This window comes from Copadichromis virginalis, linkage group LG23 (genome assembly GCF_057382275.1).
Source record: "Copadichromis virginalis isolate Kocher_CV1m ecotype Utaka linkage group LG23, C_Virginalis_male_GT1.1, whole genome shotgun sequence".
Taxonomy (NCBI): Eukaryota; Metazoa; Chordata; class Actinopteri; order Cichliformes; family Cichlidae; genus Copadichromis; species Copadichromis virginalis.
Genome location: NC_140639.1, coordinates 19,916,864 through 19,930,874, shown reverse-complemented (window position 1 = coordinate 19,930,874; position 14,011 = coordinate 19,916,864). Strand labels below are relative to the sequence as shown.

General features: G+C 41.7%; 1 protein-coding gene across 1 annotated transcript in view; it reads right to left on the bottom strand.

Annotated features, from left to right (window-relative positions):
- Window positions 1-14,011, bottom strand: part of LOC146680717 (BCL-6 corepressor-like) — a 49,399-nt gene that overhangs the window by 19,367 nt on the left and 16,021 nt on the right. Inside the window, exon 5 of the mRNA XM_085447324.1 lies at window positions 1,353-1,708. Within this exon, the coding sequence (XP_085303450.1) occupies window positions 1,353-1,708 (356 nt within the window). The remainder of the gene's footprint in view (window positions 1-1,352; window positions 1,709-14,011) is intronic.

Below are 14,011 nucleotides of genomic sequence, written 5' to 3'. Positions count from 1 at the left end.
GACTCCAACAAGGAGGAGGAGGGCTGAGCGAGAAGAGAGAGAAAGTGTGTGCGTGTGTGAGCGTGTGTTTGTGTCCTCGCTGCCCGGAGGAAATCTCCGGTGCAGCAGCTGTCAAAACGACACAATCCTCCGCCCGCACACACACACAGTATGAACACACACACGCACACCAGCAGTACATGTGGAGAATATTATTCTTCCTTCATAACCTTCAGTCACTCCATCCCTCCCTCCTTCCTTCGCTCGCTCTCTCCTTCAGTTTAATCTGCAGCGAATTGAATTACACGCGCATGCACACACACATACACGCAGACAGTAAAAACACACATACGTCCCTGCTGAGTTTTCCCAGTGAGCTCCAATCAGGACGATAATTGCAGCGATTAACAGAGACGGAAAAGAGACGAGAGGGAGGACAAACAACAAGACCGAAAAATAGAGTGTTGGAAAACCGTCCTGGCCATTTCTGCAGAAATTATGTTTTTACTTGGACTTGTTGCCATCTTGTTTTAGTCATGTGCGACTCGTTTAGGTTTTGTCATTATACCAAGACAGTTTTATGGGTATCTTGAACTGGTTACTGGTTTTATGGGCATTTTAGCTTAGACTTCTCTTGAGGATTAGGATATCTCACACTTATCTCATAGACTTTGACTTCTAGCCATCGTATTTCAAACCTATAGGGACCATTTTGTCCAGAGAGACTGGTGGGTGTTGTGACCTGGACTTGTTTTACCAAATATAAAACAACGGTTCCAGATGCCCTTTTCTTTTCGGTCCACAGACGAGCACCTGATTTAGACACTTAGATTTTACCTTCAGCTGTGGTGTATTACTACAGATATAAAACGATATCAAGGAGTTAAACAAGCGCTCCCTCTTGACATCATCCCTCTGGGTGAGTGTGTGGGCGTTTGAGTCATTCTGAGTCACATCATTTGCATGTGTTACCATTTCTGCATTTAAGTAAACAAAAAAACCAAAAACAAACTCAATTTCTCCACATTTGTGTGCATTTGAAGGGTGCAGTTTAAATCTAAGGTGGCCTGCCTGTCTCATTATTTTTATGTGTGATGGCAAATTAAAATGAATCACACTTTTCTATTTTCATATTTTGAGAGGAAATGAGTCAGAGGTCTTGTCCTCTATTCTTTTGATGTGGCCAGTAATCCCCTTGCTAATACGCAGCGGAAGAAATAGAGCACATAAACTAAGCATATACACAGATGACCTCTTGCACTTTCTCTCAGATGCTCACAGTTCTATTCAAGGTGTCCTTCAAAAATCCATTCGTTCTAAATAAATAATAAATAAATCACATTTTATAAAGAGAAAAAAACAAAAAAACTGACCTTCCCGTTCCTTTCTTCCTCATCACTTCCACCCTCGTCTTGTCCCTCCGCCTTTGCTGCTTCTCCTCTGGTGTGTTTCGTCTTGCAGGGACGCTTGCCTTTCGGCTTGTCTGGGTCATCATCATGGCAGCGGAATGGATGGGGGTCAGGTGATGAAGAGAAAGAGGGAGGAAGAGAAGGCAAGGAAGGAAGGAAATTTGACACCTTGTGGCTCTCCTTCAACTTCTGATGCTTGTCCTGAAGGTGGAAGGAAGTGAAGGTGGCAAAAGATGTGGGAGCAGGTTGCCGAGGTACAGAGCTGGATGGTTGCCGGGGTAGATGGGTAGGAGATGAGGGATGGGGGGCCATGTGGAAAACTGAAAGAAAAAACAAAAGACAAATCAGGGATGAATTGTTTCTGGTCAAAACATAAATTCTGGCAGAACTGATTCAAAATTACAAATGATATTAATAATAATTTTTTTAAAAAGTCATCAGGTATCAACTTGTTTATCGTGGTGGAAATACTTGAACAACGACTAAAAGCATTATGTTAGGTATAAAATCACTGTTTTGGCTGTGAACAGAACGCATGTCCTGCAGGTATCTGGTCACTAATTAAAGTTACATTAAAATGCTGACGGTCACAGTGATTCCAATTTATCCAGAGATAAGAATGACTTTTTATCACAATCCATCTAACAGATATCTCAGTCTTGAATCAGAGGTTGTTAATTCTATTTTAGTTTTTATAAATCCTGAAGTGCAATTTATATGATGCTAGGAGAAAATATAATGGATTCAGTAATCTCTAGAAACAAATTTGTAGGTGAAAGTACAACATTCTCTTCTCTCCAGGGGAACATCCTAGGCATCTCCAGGCCGGCAGAGCGATATAACCTCCAGCGTGTCCTGGGTCTTCCTCAGGGCCTCCTCCCGGTTGGACATGGCTGGGATATCTCACCCAGGAGGCACCCTTGTCAGATGTCCAAACTACCTCAATAGGCTCCTTTCGCTGTGGAAGAGTAGCAGCTCTATTCTGAGCTGCTCTCAAATGACTGAACTCTTCATCCTATCTCTAAGGGAGATGCTAGCCACCACAACCTGACTTTGGATAAGCCAAGATAATAGATGGATGGATGAGGGTTAAAGAGACAGGATGGCTTGTTTCTGACAGAGAATATATTGAAGACCTAGAGTTGTTGTGAAAAAGTGTTTGGCCCCTTTCTGATCTCCTATTTTTTATGTTTGTAACACTTTTTTTCCCCAGATCATTAAACAAATTCAAATATTAGACAACGATAACACAAGCAAACACAAAATTCACTTTCTAAACTAAGGTGTTTATTATTAAGGGAGAAAAAAATCCAAAACTACACAGCTCTGTGTGAAAAAGTGATTGCCCCCTAAACCTAATAACTGGTTAGGCCACCCTTAGCAGTGACAACTGCAATTCAAGTGTTTGTCATAACTGAGTCTTTTACAGCACTGTGGAGATTTTTTGACCTACTCATCTTGGCAGAATTATTGTAATTCAGTGAAAGTGGAGCGTTTTGGGGCATGAACCAGCTTTTTAAGGTCATGCAACAGCATTTCAATCAGATTCAGGTCAGGTCTTTGACTAGGCCACTCCAAATTCTTCAGTTTGTTCTTCTTCAGAGATGGACTGAAGTGCACTTCTTCTTGAGGTCATGAACAGATGCCTGGACATTCTTCTTAGGATGTTTTTGTAGACAGCAAAATTCCTGGTTCCATGAACCATGAATGTTGTTTCTTATGGAAGAGCCATGAACAGTGACTTTAACTGAGGCCTGCAATTCTTTGGATGTTGTTCTGGGGTCTTTGTGACCTCTTGGATGAGTCCTCACTGCACTCTTGGGGTAATTTTGGTTGGCCAGCCACTCCAGGGAAGGTTCACCACTGTTCCATGCTTTCGCCATTTGTGGATAATGGCTCTCACTGTGGTTTACTGGAATCCCACAGTTTTAGAAATGGCTTTATAATATTTTCCAGACTGATAGATCACAATTACCTTTCTCATTTGTTCCTGAATTTCCTTGGATTATGCTTGATGTCTAGCTTTTGAGGAGCTTTTGGTCTACTCCACTTTGTCAAACAGGTCCTATTTAAGTTATTTCTTGATTGACAACAGGTGTGGCAGTAAACAGGCCTAAGTATGGCTAGAAAAACGAAACTTCCAAAGATGTGATACACCACAGTTAATTTATTTTAGAACAATATGTCGTGTTCTAAGATTTTTCAGGGACTTGATGGAGATTTAGGCTGGATGGACATCAAGGATGATGATATCCCTTAGAAGTGCTGAGTTAGAGTTATGAATGAAAATGAGGACAGTTTAAAACACAGATCACACCAGATATGATAGAAAAATTAGTTCCATGGCTTTGTGTTAATGGTATTTTTTATCCAAGTTGCCAGCTATCAACGTATGTCCAACCTAAATGTGGACGTCACTTAAAAATTGTATTCTGTTAATCGGAGTCAATACATTTTTAGGGTGACCTTAAAAATGGCCAATTTGTGCGACAAACTTAAACTTTTCTTGCAGCTTGTGATCATTCTCCTGTTTGTGCAAAGACTCTATTCATCGCCCAAAATGAGCCGCCGTCTGTCCTTCAGCCGGGGACGGGTTAGATAATAAGAGACAGAGCAAGAGAGAGCGTGAGAGAGGAACAAAGAAACACACAGCTTCCTCGCTTGAGTGGAGCAGCGAGCAAGCAGGCGTGCGAGCGAGCGAGTGAACGGGCGAACGAGGTAGCAAATAGTGGGGGAGGGGAGGAGAGAGAGAGTGCTTGCAATGTTTTCCATTGCAGACGCCTGGAGGAAACACTCACACAGAAAAACACACACATGCTGTGCCGTCTCACACGCTCACACACACACAACCGCTAATGTGTAAATGCCACTGCACGCGCATGCACACAGACACACACACAGCCAGAGGTTTTTTCTGAGAGCCGACGGGGAGTCACGCCGCTTCCATCTGCTGAATTATTTATCAGCCTGGACACACACAAACTCACACACACACAGAGAGAGACACACACACACACACACACACACACACACACACACACACACACACACACACACACACACACACACTTTATTCACCTACGTACTCATTCTCTGTGAATAGGATTAACATATACAGCACATAATGAGGGCGCACGTGAATGTGTGAAGCTACTAAACAGGAATTTATCATTTACTGGAAGCTAGTTTGCGCAGACGCACAAAATTAGAGACACGTGTAAAGACCCACACACATACAGGGCTAATACTGAGTGTGTGTGTCTGTGCGAATCCCTCTGGATGTGTCGCAGTAAAACAGCTCCTCATTTTAATCATCAAACTGCAGCATTCATTGTTTTCTCAAGCATGACATGATCATTATCTGGAATCACTGGCCACGCCCCTCTTGCAAACACCTGGTGCTTTCAGGTGCGACTGTGCATATCGATCGATCGTAGAAGAAAATTCTACTGTGTTCCCCAAGTTCCATTATCTCAGTTGTAAAGATCAGTGAACTGAATAAAACTAGGATTGAACATAGTCTTTATAGAACAGAATGGAGATGGCTATCTTTCAATATAGTTCAAAGTACACAGTAAATAGTAATTTTCCTTCAAATGCCCACGACCACACTCACTAGGAGAGGTTGCCTATAAATAATGTCACAACTGGTGACATTATCCCCAGGTCTAAAAAGTCATGAAATTGACCAACAAACGTTTTTCTTGAGCTTGTGAAGAAGAAGAGCCTTACGAATAGAATTCAACAGGAGCGTTTCTATCACTTTGTATCTTCCTCACTTGGCTTCAGGTTACAATGAGAACTTTTTAGAGTTGGAGCTTTTAATCTTTTCGCTCCTTTTGACACAATGAAGTAGTGACTCTGCTCCAATTTCCCTCCCATTATCTGAACTCTCCAATATATCTCATGGTGTTTTCACACCTTCGGTATTTAATCTGTTTTCCCCCTTGGCGCGGTTTGTTTGTGCAGGTGTGAACATAGTAATCGCACTGGGTCCAAAACAGCAGCACTGAGACCCTTTGAACAAGAGAGTTACAAATGAACTGTTACCAGTTATGTTGCAAGTTTTTTTAAATATATATTTTTGGCCCTTTTGACTAGCTTTATTGGATAAATACAGTGAATATATACTGGAAAGCGGAGGGGAAGAGAGAGGGGATGACATGCAGCAAAGGGCCACGGGCCAGACCCGAACCCGGGCTGGCTGCTTTCAACTAGGGCTGCCACGATTAGTCGAAGAGTCACGATTACGTCGACGATTTCGTCAACGATTTCGTCAACGACTGATTTGATAGTCGATGCGTCGTTTGAAGCTTTATGAGATCACAAAAGACGCAGGGATAAGTAGTAGGATTTAAGAGTGTAATAATGGACTGAAACAGAAGATGGCAGCACTGCATGTACAAGGATGCCAGCTGCCGTTAAACCCCGAAGAAGAAGAAACTGTATCACAGAATTAATAGCGCAGCCCAGCTCAGTTTCCAACAATGGTGGCTGCTAGTTAGTTTTAATATTACTCTTATTATTCTTTCTGGGTCACAAAATAAACGTTTAACATATTTTCAGACGAGAATGTAGCCGTGTAAATCTCAAATATCTGCTCAGTTTATCAAGACACCACATATTTTCAAAAGCGCTCCGACGTTTTCGGAGACGTCTGTTACCCACTAGCTCGATAGCTAGCCGGGGGCAAGGCTCACTAGAGCCCGTGAGAACAATGGACTCCCGGCAAATCGTTTTCAAACCCACCACTACTCAGGTTAAACATATATAAGTCACTTAGATAACTTAAATATGTTATTGTTTGGCTTTTTGTAGTATTTTATTTGTTCCTGAGTAAATCGGTTTGGCTGAGATTAAACTTCTAGTTTTTACACAGCTGAATAAACGTCAAGCAGACAAATGATTATCAGAAGTGTGAGATGCTGGAGAATATACTCCGGTGTCCTGTTATATTTTAGATAGCAAGGAGTTTATTAAACTTCACCAAAACAATCTGCAAATTTCATTAAAATTTAATAAACTATCATCTTGTCTTTATTTTTAGTTAGCACATACCTTACACACTTAAAGCTGTAAGCTAATGATAGTTATATAAGAGCAGATGCATGCTTGTGCAGTAAGCTGTACTTTTACATCCAATGGATGCATGATCTGATTAGTCGACTAATCGCTAAAATAATCGGTGACTAGTCGACTATCAAAATAATAGTTTGTGGCAGCCCTACTTTCAACCATGCGGAACATGGTCGCTCGTTCATCCGACTGAGCCAAACCGGCACCCTAGTATGTTGTAAGTTTGAGCTAAAAAACTTACTTGTATGCTTTGCATTCTGGAATACTGAATTGCACTATGATGTACAAAGTTGTGTATGGACCAGCAACTAGCTGTGAGATGAACATGAATTCTCAGTGTTCTCGGATACATCAGAAGACTGCAATGTGTTCCTGTATTTACTTTTGTTGCTCCCAACCCAGACATCTCAGTAATAAGCGGACTGAACATTCTCACGTATTTCATTGTCATGTATTTTGGTTAACTTTGAGTTCACTCTGATTTTTCTCTGTGTGAAAACAACCCAAACCACATGGAAAAGCTACAAGGTTACAAACTCACCAACTGATTCAGACCAAAGTAATCAAACTATAGGTATGAAAACACCCTCAAAGAGTGATCCCAGATAAGGGTAGGGTGTCTGGTTGTCTGGTCTGGTACAACTCCCCTGTGGCTGTGAATGCAGCACTGGTCAATCTCATGGTCCACATTATCATCCTCTATAAACAAGATAAACTCTTTTACTTGGGGCAGCAACTCTCCTGCATCATAGAAGAACTTATCTGCTCTTTTCCTGCAGAGAATTATGGACTCAGACTAGAAATGTTGACACTCATATTAGTTGCTTCATACTCTGCTTCAGACGTCCCAGTATGTGTCAAAAGTATGTTCTGAGGCCTACAGAACCAGACCATCTGCAAAAATCAGATGCTATCCTGAAGTTCCCAAAATGGACACTCTCCACTTCCCAGCTATGCCTGAGATCCTGTCCATGAATAACAGAAATGGCAACAAGGGACATCCTCTATGGAGTTTAACACCCACCAAGACATGCTTGATATTATGTCAAGGCTTGCTTATACTGAGGTATGACCACAGGTAACTGTGACTCATGAAACCTGTAGTTATACAGTTAAGAGGACCTCTTACTTCACCTCAGGGAACCTGGAAAAAAATATTCTCCAAATTTATAAGACACATGCAGACTTGATTGTCAAACTCCCATGATCCCATGGGTACAGAGTAGGGGTGCAACGATATTCGTATCGATATTGAACCGTTCGATACAGTGCTTTCGGTTCGGTACGCATATGTATCGAACAATACAATTTTTTTCAATTTTTTTTTTTTCAATTTTTTTTTTTTTTTTTTTTTTTTTGTGTCCCGTTTGGATCTATAGCCATCAGAATTGTTGTCTTGAGGCCAAGAAAGATGCCAAGAGGATTTATTTTAAGTGGATCATCATATTGGTCCATTTGATTGACCTTTATTATAATTATGAATTTATTTTATTTTCAGTTGCAAACGGGACAGACATGACTGTGGGATAGGACAGGGGGAAAGAATGAAAGAAAGAGGGGGAGAGAAAGAAAGAAAACCAAAGGGGAGAAAAAAAAAGAACAATACAAAATTTGTAATTTATTTTATCAACTTTCCTTCTGACGATGCTGTCTGTGTTGAGCGCTCAGTGAATCTGCATTTGACTACTCCGCCTAGGCTCGAGAATGCAGCCTAGGCGGAGTAGTCGAACGCAGATTCACTGAGCACTCAACACAGACAGGATGGTCAGAAGGAAGAGCGCAGGGCAAGCTAGCGAGACAGAAGTGGACCTCCCTACCCTCATTCAGATCTGGCGTTTGGAATTATTTTGGTTTTCATGTGACGTATGACCCTGAAGGTAAGCGAGTCATGGACTAAAGTAAAACAGTATGTTGGATGTGCCATGCAATGCTCAATTACATGGGTGGGAGCTAGTGTGTTAGCGCAGTTAGCTCGTTAACGTGTTGGCCGTCTAGCCCCTCTGTATAGGGTAGCTCGTTAACGGAGATTTGCCGTGTTGTGGCGTTAAGGTTATTTCAACGAGATTAACCTGAAAGCACTAGTGGGAACACAACGAATATGACTGCACATTTACACCGACATCATCCTAGTGCAAAGACAAAAACAACAAGCATGCATGCTACAAACTTTAGCCGAGTCATTTAGACAGCTATTAGCACAGGATTCTCCTTATGGAGACCTGATATGTTTAATATGCTGCTGAGAATATAGCCCAGAAGAAGCGGATAGTATAGCTTTTATTTTGGAAAGAGACATTTCTCTGTAATAAACTCTCTTTTCCAAAGATGAGTGATTCCTCAATCAGATACAGGGCTCGCAATATCGCTAGCCCGACGTCCCGGGGCTATCTCTCCCCTGCCTGTCGGGCTATTGTAGGAAGGAAAAATATATGTCAATGCTTTTGCATTCTTTCAGAAATGTAGCTGGGTAATTATGTCATTGGGTGAGCCACTGTCAATATGTGACATATTGAAATCGTGTTTGAATTTGCGCTTGTTTTTTTGCTTTCACTTTGCAATCGTGCGAACTGTGTATAGAGAGCGACAGCACTGATCTGTGAGTGATGATAATTTGTGCACCAATTCCTCTGACATAGTCTTATTAATCGTTAGCTTACTATGCAAACATGACAAGTGAAATCTCCCGCAGCAAGCTTAAACATGTGAGAGGTTGATCGCGCAGAGAATCGCTGAGCTTATGTGAGTGCGGCAGGATATATACAGTGGGGCAAAAAAGTATTTAGTCAGCCACCGATTGTGCAAGTTCCCCCACTTAAAATGATGACAGAGGTCAGTAATTTGCACCAGAGGTACACTTCAACTGTGAGAGACAGAATGTGAAAAAAAAATCCATGAATCCACATGGTAGGATTTGTAAAGAATTTATTCGTAAATTAGGGTGGAAAATAAGTATTTGGTCACCTCAAACAAGGAAAATCTCTGGCTCTCACAGACCTGTAACGTCTTCTGTAAGAAGCTTTTCTGTCCCCCACTCGTTACCTGTATGAATGGCACCTGTTTGAACTCATCATCTGTATAAAAGACACCTGTCCACAGCCTCAAACAGTCAGACTCCAAACTCCGCCATGGCCAAGACCAAAGAGCTTTCGAAGGACACCAGGAAAAGTATTGTAGACCTGCACCAGACTGGGAAGAGTGAATCTACAATAGGCAAGCAGCTTGGTGTGAAGAAATCAACTGTGGGAGCAATCATCAGAAAATGGAAGACATACAAGACCACTGATAATCTCCCTCGATCTGGGGCTCCACGCAAGATCTCATCCCGTGGGGTCAAAATGATCATGAGAACGGTGAGCAAAGATCCCAGAACCACACGGGGGGACCTGGTGAATGACCTGCAGAGAGCTGGGACCAAAGTAACAAAGGTCACCATCAGTAACACACTACAACGGCAGGGAATCAAATCCCGCAGTGCCAGACGTGTTCCGCTGCTGAAGCCAGTGCATGTCCAGGCCCGTCTGAAGTTTGCCAGAGAGCACATGGATGATACAGCAGAGGATTGGGAGAATGTCATGTGGTCAGATGAAACCAAAGTAGAACTTTTTGGTATACACTCAACTCGTCGTGTTTGGAGGAAGAAGAATACTGAGTTGCATCCCAAGAACACCATACCTACTGTGAAGCATGGGGGTGGAAACATCATGCTATGGGGCTGTTCTTCTGCCAAGGGGACAGGACGACTGATCCGTGTCAAGGACAGAATGAATGGGGCCATGTATCGTGAGATTTTGAGCCAAAACCTCCTTCCATCAGTGAGAACTTTGAAGATGAAACGAGGCTGGGTCTTACAACATGACAATGATCCAAAACACACCATCCGGGCAACAAAGGAGTGGCTCCGTAAGAAGCATTTGAAAGTCCTGGAGTGGCCTAGCCAGTCTCCAGACCTCAACCCCATAGAAAATCTGTGGCGGGAGTTGAAAGTCCGTGTTGCTCGGCGACAGCCCCAAAACATCACTGCTCTCGAGAAGATCTGCATGGAGGAATGGGCCAAAATACCAGCTACTGTGTGTGCAAACCTGGTAAAGACCTATAGTAAACGTTTGACCTCTGTTATTGCCAACAAAGGTTATGTTACAAAGTATTGAGTTGTATTTTTATTATTGACCAAATACTTATTTTCCACCCTGATTTACGAATAAATTCTTTACAAATCCTACCATGTGGATTCATGGATTTTTTTTTCACATTCTGTCTCTCACAGTTGAAGTGTACCTCTGGTGCAAATTACTGACCTCTGTCATCATTTTAGGTGGGGGAACTTGCACAATCGGTGGCTGACTAAATACTTTTTTGCCCCACTGTATTTCACTACGATGACCTGGATGATTGAGAACCTTCACAGACAGATATATATTGTAGTTCTGCTGAGCCAAATAAGACAGGTCAGGGTGAAGAAGTGACAGCCAAAGAAAAGCTTACCACAAAACGGAGAAGTTATGACAAATCAGACTATAAAGCAAAAAGAAAGTGCAGCTTTATGGTTTCATGGACAAAAGAATTTCTGTGGCTGCAATATGACGAGCTAAAAAACAACACGCACAAGGGTTAGGGTTAAATTTAAAAACTGTACTTTTGTGTTAAAATATATATTTATAATTTTAATAAATGACAAATTAAAAAGGCATGAACATTTTTTTTTGTATCGAAAAAATATCGAACCGTGACACCAAAGTATCGAACCGAACCGAACCGTGAATTTTGTGTATCGTTGCACCCCTAGTACAGAGCTTTCCCACTGTTCCAAGGTGGAATTTTTTGGAGAAGGAAAAGAGGGTCCAAGCTTCCGTCTCAGCTTTCTCCAACAGGCTGAACAGTGTGTTACCATGACAATTGAATCACATATGAGGGAACCCTTTTGCAAATGAGAACCACAATCTCTCCCAGCTACCTCATAGGTACTGTTCCAGATGTTCATGTATCCCTGAAAAGGTGTGTCTGAAGACTGCCCAACAATTTCTAGAGCTTTTAGGGGGAAACTTTTGCAATTTTTGCCCAGATATTCAGCAAGTTTTCAGTCTCTGCTTCCTTTGGTAAACTTGACCAACAACAGTGTTGTTGCAGGAAGGAAGGAGCTTTTCAAAGTACCACTTCCACCACATGGCAGTATTCACAATGTGCACCAGCAACTCCCCGACCAAAAATACCAAGCCCTGCTTTCCCTTCCTGAGTTTCTGAATGGTTTACTGGAACCTCTTTAAGGCCAACAAAAAGTCCTTCTGTATAGCCTCTGTTTTTGTCACGGCAGCAGTCTTTCTCGACCCCAGGTATTGGTGGTTTTTCAGGAGTCCCCTGGCCCAACAAAATTTGAAAGTACTCTTTCTACAGCCTGATGGCTTCTATTACCACCAACAACCATTAGTGGTTTCTTAGGTTACCACCAAGATTCACACCAATGACTGTCCTACGGGCTGCTTCTTAAATTGAGTATCATGGCCCAGTCAGATTCCATGTTACCCCATACATGCAGGAGGAGTTCTTATATGGCTTCAGTCTTATATAGAATGAGGCGTTTTTCATAAAAACAATATTACCTTATTTTGAGTGTAATGACAGAAAGACATGTCAATAAAGTTGGGAAGTGCCTGAAAAATCATTGGTGCTATAAAGAAACAATTGGAGGGCATTGTTATTAAGTTAACTGACTACATATCATTAATACGACTGGGTATAAAAAGAGCATCCATGAGAGGCAGACTTCACCAGTCTGTAAAAAATTGCAGTTATTAATAGTTTATCAATATAAAATTGAAAAGAGTTGAAGATCTTTCATATAACATACACAATATCATCAAAAGATTCACTGAATTTGGAGGAATCTCTGTGTGTGAGGAAAAAGGCTTAAAATCAGTAATGAATGCTTCTGATCTCTGGGCTGTCAGGAAGCACTGCATTAAAAACAAAGATAATTCTGTCATGAAAACCACCTTATAGACTCAGGAACGCATCCAGAAATAGATAAAAAGAGTTTACCATGCCATCCACCATTGCAGGTTAAAGCTCTATCATGCAAAGAAGCTTTATGTGAACATTATACAGAAATGGGCAAAAGCTCATTTAAAATTGAGGCAAAATGGAAAACTGTTCTGTGATCAGACACATTGAAATAGTTTTTTTTTTTTTTTTTTTTTTAAAAACATGGAACACACAGCATCCTCTGGACTAAAAGAAGGGGGACCATCTGGCTTGTTATCAGTGCTCAGTTCAAAAGCCTGCGTCTCTGATGGTATGGTGGCATATTAGGCCATCAGTGCTAAATGCAATAAACAGGTTTAGAGCAACATATGTTCCCATCTAGACAATGTCTTTATCAAAGAAGGCCTTGCCTATATCTTCAAAGTGCTTTAAGTCATTGGTAAAGTTAATCTTCTGGACAACAAAAACTGACATACAGTCAACAATCAGTGTGAGCAAAATCCTTGCAGTGCATGCTTTGGTAAATATAACTGCTCAGCGCTCCCAGCAAACTCCACGACAGCAGAAAAGTAACCATAAGCAGCCAATGGCTGTTCAAATTAAACACCTAAATTATTTCATAAATCTGGTGTACCACAGGGTGCTCCATTTGGTCCATTCCTATTTTGATGTAAATGGATCACATTTAAATCAATGCTTTTGATTGTATCATCTTGACAAATCAAGTTCCAACAGCATTCAAATGTGCTGCATTTGGGTTTATTTAAATTAATTACGTGTTGGTCTGCAATAATTCCAACTTGTTTCTCCTAAAAAGTAATAGCTTTACAGACCTTGTTATCAGCATCATTAGCATGTAGTAAATTTGCAGATCTTAGGCAAGTGCATGAAATCAGCAGAGACTTTGTAAGTCAGATGCACCAATACCACCACCACCACCACTAATGGCAGGTTTGGATTTAATTGGATTTATTTGGTTTGAGTTAAAGTGAATTTGACATCCTGAAGAGAACAAGCACAGACTGTGAGTGCCACTCCGAGCAGCCTTCAACAAACAGAGCAAGGAGACAAGGAGGAGGAGGCTGCTAACACATTCCCTATGTATTACTGCGAGTGTGACAGCTCCATCTGGGAGATGTTAGACGGCTATTAGCACGCCACGAGGCCGCACGGGTTCATACACACACAGATTTACACACACGCTCACATACACATACGTCGTTGGTGTAATTCCACTCGTGTGCTCCGGCAATCACAGAGAGAGGAAAAAGAGCTGTGAGGGAGAGACGAGAGGGGGTGGAGGAGGAAATGGAGAGGTGGAGGACTGATGACAGCAGAGAGACGCAGAGAGAGATTTCATCAGCACGAGCAGCAACAGCAGCAGAGCTTTCTGCTCTGAACCCACAGCTCTGCCTTCAGAATAAAAGTTGTTAGAGGTCTGCCGCTGACACATAAATGTGTGCCTCATGCAGCGTGGGTTAGAAGTGTGGTTTAATAAGTGAAACAAGTCCAAATCATCATGAAACTTGACATGGGCTGTCAGCTTATAGACATGTCTCTACTCGTGTCTA